The following is a 6000-nucleotide window of genomic DNA, read 5'->3' as shown; positions in this document are numbered from 1 at the left end:
CACACTTCTTAGTGTTGGCTGATTGGTTTTCATTGTGGGCAACAAGTAATAACTATTACTGTAATTCTTTACTGTTAATCTCTGCTAATATAACACAATCTTCTTCTTGGGAAAATGTCCAAACATAATTTACTTTACCCTGATAAAAATGTCTACTGCTGTTGTTAAAAGTTTTATTTGCACAAGTATGTTCCTAATCTATGTTAATTTCATGCAATATATCTCTAATTTTTGGAATAAATACTGAGAATCATTCGAGAAAGATCCTTGGAATGCAAAATCCAAACCATATTTTCTTTTAAGGGCAAAATTCCACCGCCTTTATTTACACAAGTAGCATCCTGCTCCCTATGTTACTTCACTGCAAGCTAGAGGCTCAGGCAGTGAAAATCAGTACAGCCCCATTAGGATTTCCTGCATTGTATTAATTTCTAGTGAAAATTGGGCTGAGCAGTTTTATCTGTGGAGTAATGCACTACCTATAACCAGTAAAGGTGCTCAAACATGGCCCTACACTTAGTAATTTGGCACATTTACAACTGGCGTTACTCAGTAACCTATCAGATGACAATAGTGGAGCTCTTCTGTAAAATAGAGGTTAAGCCTGCATTTGTATGACTGTACATCTGAAGTATAAAAACCACGATATGTAGTACACTTGAACAGTTAAAAAATATAACTTATTTTATTTGTAAACTATCAATGCAAGATACTCAGCAGCAAAGAAGCCATGTTCAATGTCTTCTGATCTTTTATAAAGATCTGTTGCTGTAAGTAATATAATTGTCTCCGAAACATCTGAGGTTACATGTAGAAACAATCAAGGCAATATTAATTGTACATATTATTAAACATGCAAAAAACTTCCTGAAGAATATTGCCCAAATGTAGAAAGTCGTCTGGATCTCAAATTTTCCTTGGTAGCATCTGCTTTGTAAGTATGGCTCACGTGTGGCGTTAGAGTCCTTCAGTTTATTTTGGAGAATTGGCACCTTTAATAACAGGCTCCCTATTCAAATATGTGGCCCAGTAAACTAAGTTAAAAGTTCCAAACAGCACTGGAAAAATTATCCGGGACATTTTGTCAATCTTACTGATGCTGTTGTAAGTCTTTTTGCTTTCAGCGGGCTTTTCTTCTGCAGGCTTCACTGGAGCAGATGCAGTGTTCGAGATGACAGATGGGGCTGAGTCCTTTGGCATGTTTGGTGCAGGGGTCATCTTCCCAGTGCTGTAAGTATTAGTTGATTTATTTCCCAGCAATTCGCGCTCTTTTTTCTGCAGGGTAAAGGACAAAACATTAGGCCGCAGGAACAGAGAGTGGAAACATGTTCTCAAGATATTAACCCAAAAATCTAAGTAGCATAATCAATCATGCTAACAAATGCCTGTTGGCTACTCCAACTTTGACTCACAAACAGCTGTTTCTGCTCTCATTTTATAGCCCTTACCCAGGTTAAACTTTCCCTGACACCAGAGAAAGCTAAGAGCAGCCAGCAGGACCTGGATCCCACCTGGTGTGAGCATTAGCAGCTTCTTTTGTCAGGACAATGTGGTCCTGCACCTGCAGAGGTTGCTGCTCCACGGGCAGCTGCCAAGGCACAGACATCACCCTCCTGGTTGTAGCAAGGAGTGTGGTGAAGGGCTCTTTGCCCCTGCTAGCCTCCCCTCTTTGTATTGCTCTCTCGGGATGCCTGCAGGTGCGAGCTCTCTCTAGGAGATCATTTGCTAAGAGTCACTCCTATTCCAAAATTTTAATTTCCGCTTGAAACTTGAAAGCGTGTATTTTCACAGAACTGCTCTTTTGTCTCTTTTTTATTGGGGATACTGTGGTGGGACCCTGACTCATAGAGCTCACACTGAGTTGTCATTTATTTGGGGGAGTGCATAGGGAGTGCTCTGCAGATACATATTTCATAGTATATGTGTGCTATTATCAGACATCTGGTCACTGAAATCCCATGCCATAGGTACTTAATGCCCTATATCCTTCTGAAAACAGTCCACTCCATACAGTTGGTGGAGACAGATAGTCTGTCTCTGGGAAAAGAAGGCAGCATATTTCCTTGCAAATATTCCTCTATAGGAAGGTGAAAGTATGTCATGAGGTAATTAGGTACCTTTTTCATGAAGAAGCTGAAAATTGTCCATTCAGTTATTTCAGCTATGCTGAGTAACTGCTTTTTATTCTAGGTATTTAAAAAATGTAAGCACCTTGATTTTAGCAGCTTCCAGGGCTTTTTTGCCATCCCATGCCCAACTCCTCTTGGTGAAATAGTTGACTGTTGCAAATTCAATCAATGCAGAAAACACAAAAGCATAGCAGACAGCTATAAACCAGTCCATTGCAGTAGCGTAGGCCACTTTCGGCAAAGAGTTACGGGCACTGATACTTAAGGTGGTCATGGTGAGGACTGTTGTTACTCCTGTAAAGGAGGGAAAAAAAAAAAAAAAGAGGTAGAGATCAGTTTGGTAGCCCTTACGAGATCCCTAACGAGTTACAAGCAGGCCCCAGTTCGGCACGCTACCTAAGAAGGCCACATGAAGTCAGTGAGTGTTTATACATTATGGTCCAAAAGTGTAAGATACTTTGCTCAGTAAGAAAAGAATACAAGCCTCTGCCCTCAGGTGTTTACTTCTGTGGTGTTCCGGTTATCTCTAGTTACAGTGTATCTAAATAAGTATTTTTAAGGGTAACACAAACCCAGCTTGTTACATAAACAAAAATCTTAGGGGTATTTTATCTCTGTACACTGATGCATGGTATGTAAGGGGTGTCCCTCATTAAGTGGTACATTATAAACTCAGTGAGCAACCTGTTTAGCAGTAATTTGCATAAAAAAGTAGGATTATGGATTTTATTTCCTCACATGGAGATATTATGTATGAAATTGTTGGCTGTTATTGATTTCCTTGACTGTAGCTCCTCCTTTCACATAGGTCAGTAAACGACAGAGCTGCCACTACTTTCATCTGTGGAAGGATGCCCCCAATAGGACAAAATTCAACTCCCACTTACAGCTCTGTAAACCTAGAACAGGTACTCCCAGTCAGCCAGGTGATGCTGGTACCCATGTTCTCTCTCCCCATACAGCTTGCTGAACTGATTTTTGATCAAAACTGCTGACTGGCTTCAGTAGGTTTGTATAGAAGAATGACTCTTTTAAGAACAAGTTTTACATAATAAACTGTTCCTGCTCCCTCATTTTTCATCTAGTCAAAATTTTGTTTTTCATCAACCTTCTACTTAAGACTGTGTTTATTTTCTGCAATCTTCTAGTGATAAATTGAGTAATTTAAGAGACCCCAAAGGATTTTTCCATGACAACTTCTGTAGCAAATATATGTTTTCTAAATGCAAAATCATATTAATTTGTTTGATGGTAATAGAGATAATTGTCACTAATTAACCTCTACATGGTTTTCCCAGATAAACATCTTAAAACAGAGATAAACAAAATGTCTTGAAGACATTTGTCTTGAAGTCTGTTTCAAATGCTTAGCTAGAGTATACACTAAATATGATAATATGTATGCTTTTTCGTTCTAAACCATCCAGTATTTTACCTGAGTGGAAAAAAAAAACCCACAAATCACACCAATCTGATTCTTATGTCTTCTGTCCTTAACCTCCATGTAATTGATTCTTGAGCAATTTCTGCCTTAACTTTACCAAAAAAGCCCAGGCAGTGTTTTTAAATGGATTTTGAGTTTAAACTGGAAGAAAACAAGGGAATGTCTAGAACATCTCAAGCAGAAATAAGCAAGAGTGCACTGTGGTTATGTTACAGCAAATCAGTTCCACAAGCCGAATCATTCCTACCCATGTGCTGGGAGAAAGTGGGATACTCACCAAAGACAGTCCTAGCAGGGACAGATTCTCTGTTTAGCCAAAACGACACTTGCGATAAGATCACAGTCATAATGCAAGGAAGGTATGTCTGGATGACAAAATAACCAATTTTTCTTTTCAGATGAAAATGGGCTGTCATAATAGTATATTCGCCTAGAAGGAGAAAAATGCGCATATGGGTAAAATACAGGAGGCTTACCGATTTAGGGACTTAAGCAGGCCAGCTCCACCCCGCATCTGAGGATACCATTCTGCCATTCTTAATTGCATGAAAAATGCCTGAATTTCTGTGCTGTGGAAAACCAGGACTTGAGACGGAGGTGCAACTAGATCCTGCTAGTCTTCACATTCAGTCCCCAAAAGCAGAAGACAACAACTGACTGCTCCTGCTGCACTGAAAAGCTGCGGTCCTTTTATGCTCCCAGGATGTCTTGATGTCCACAGGCTTAAAAAAATCCTGTTGCCAAACCCTGTTGCCAAAACCCTGGGTTGCTGGCACTGCCTGAGACCTGCCCAGTTTTGACTCAGTGCTAGAAACTGTCTTACCAGAGTAATGATTAAGGACATCTACTCCTAGAAACCTGATTTAGCAACAGGACTTAACCTCATTAGGGCAACTGTTACTGCCAAGCCATCAGCTTTCAAGAATGAGAATGGGTCCAGACACCCCTTCTGCACCGCACTGTAGGGACTGCCTGTCCCAGTGTTGGTGCTGCAAAAATTGCAGCTTTGCCCATGGAACCTGCGAGGTCTTGTTGATCTGAGTACCCAAACCCAACAGATTGCTTCTCCAGAAAAAAAAGAAATCCCCCTAGCGCATGCAGTTTTCCTGGTGGTTTTGGTACACCTTAGCCCTTGGAAAAATAATCTGTTTCTGGATAGATATTGTGCCATGTCTTTTTCACTTGTGCAATGAATATTGTACTGCCTGCATGGAGAATTCACTGAAAGCTGCTACAGCAGTGCTAAATTCCATGTCTTTTTTTTTTTATGCCAAATTCATAGCATTGCCTTAATCTGGCTTTTGTGAGGTCCTCTGAATTTCAATAAAAGCATAAAAAAATGCACTCCAAAATCGACAGACCAGCTCTCACCTCCCCTAATGTTTCAGAAAAAATCAAAACTTAACTGTTTCTTTCAGACTGTTCCTGTAAAACTATATAGTTGTTACTGAAGGCTATTCATTGATAGTAACTGCTCCCCAAAGCCAAAATATTGCTAGCTAAAAATAGGCTACTATTTGCCTAGGAAAAATAAGAGTAAAAACAAAATGTAAGAACAAAAAATGACCAACCCCTTCAAGCCCTAACAGATTTCCACTCACACTGATATCAAATTAATTTAAAAGCATGCATCAGTCAGCTGGGTACTGACGAAACAGAGTAATACCTGTTCTGAAATATATAATGTCCTCCAAGAAGAAAATAAATATAGCTATAATCTCTGCTGCAAGGCCTGACTGTTAAGTCTCTACAGACCAGCCACAAAAGGAAAACATAATACAGACTGATTCTGCCTTGAGTGAATAGCCCGAGTTGAGCTGCAGCCAGCATTGCTAAGCAGTTCAATTTGGCAGATTATTTCTAAGTGACAATATGGCTAATTAGCAGAGAACAGGTCTACAGTGAAAGGGCTTTTGCAGGTATAGCTGCACTGATACGTCATGCTAGAGGAGCTCCATTATTCTGGATGAAGTTTACAGACCTTGTTCGTGCTGAGGATTTTAGACAGAAAGACTGGAATAGCACAGAAATACCTTACCTGACAGCTGCCTCAATCTTTATGACTTCTGGAGTCTGATTTTCTGGTGAAACACTTCCCTGAAGAGGGATGTGGAGATGGACAGGGAATGCTGTGAAACTGGGGAGAAAATCCCTGGGAAGCAACATCTAATTCCCTTCCATTTAGTGTAATTTTGAACCAGGGATGCTGAACATGCTGTGGTATCAGGAGGATCCCTGCCTGCTCTTTATTTAGGAGCATTCAGTTTGTAGATTACCCATAAAATATGCCACGAGCAGCAGGGTCTATGCGCCTGTAATCTGTTTCTGAGTTGCTACTGCACTGGGATGTGTCTCAGTCACACTTTTCCTGCTCACTAAGGAGTGACGATGTGCAGTATTGATTTTGACAGTATGCTTTTGGAGCCG

The 6000-nt window shown here is 40.3% G+C and overlaps 1 protein-coding gene across 4 annotated transcripts in view; it reads right to left on the bottom strand.

Annotated features, from left to right (window-relative positions):
• Window positions 1-972: 972 nt before the first annotated feature.
• Window positions 973-6000, bottom strand: part of GABRA5 (gamma-aminobutyric acid type A receptor subunit alpha5) — a 57847-nt gene continuing 52819 nt past the window's right edge. For all 4 annotated transcript variants that reach the window (XM_075093591.1, XM_075093582.1, XM_075093602.1 and 1 more), the window contains 3 exons: window positions 3851-4003; window positions 2212-2423; window positions 973-1275 (listed from right to left, as the gene is read on the bottom strand). In XM_075093591.1, coding sequence (XP_074949692.1) covers window positions 973-1275; window positions 2212-2423; window positions 3851-4003 — 668 coding nt within the window. The remainder of the gene's footprint in view (window positions 1276-2211; window positions 2424-3850; window positions 4004-6000) is intronic.

This window comes from Phalacrocorax aristotelis, chromosome 1 (assembly GCF_949628215.1).
Source record: "Phalacrocorax aristotelis chromosome 1, bGulAri2.1, whole genome shotgun sequence".
In the NCBI taxonomy this organism is placed as follows: Eukaryota; Metazoa; Chordata; class Aves; order Suliformes; family Phalacrocoracidae; genus Phalacrocorax; species Phalacrocorax aristotelis.
This window is presented reverse-complemented; position numbering and strand designations above follow the sequence as displayed.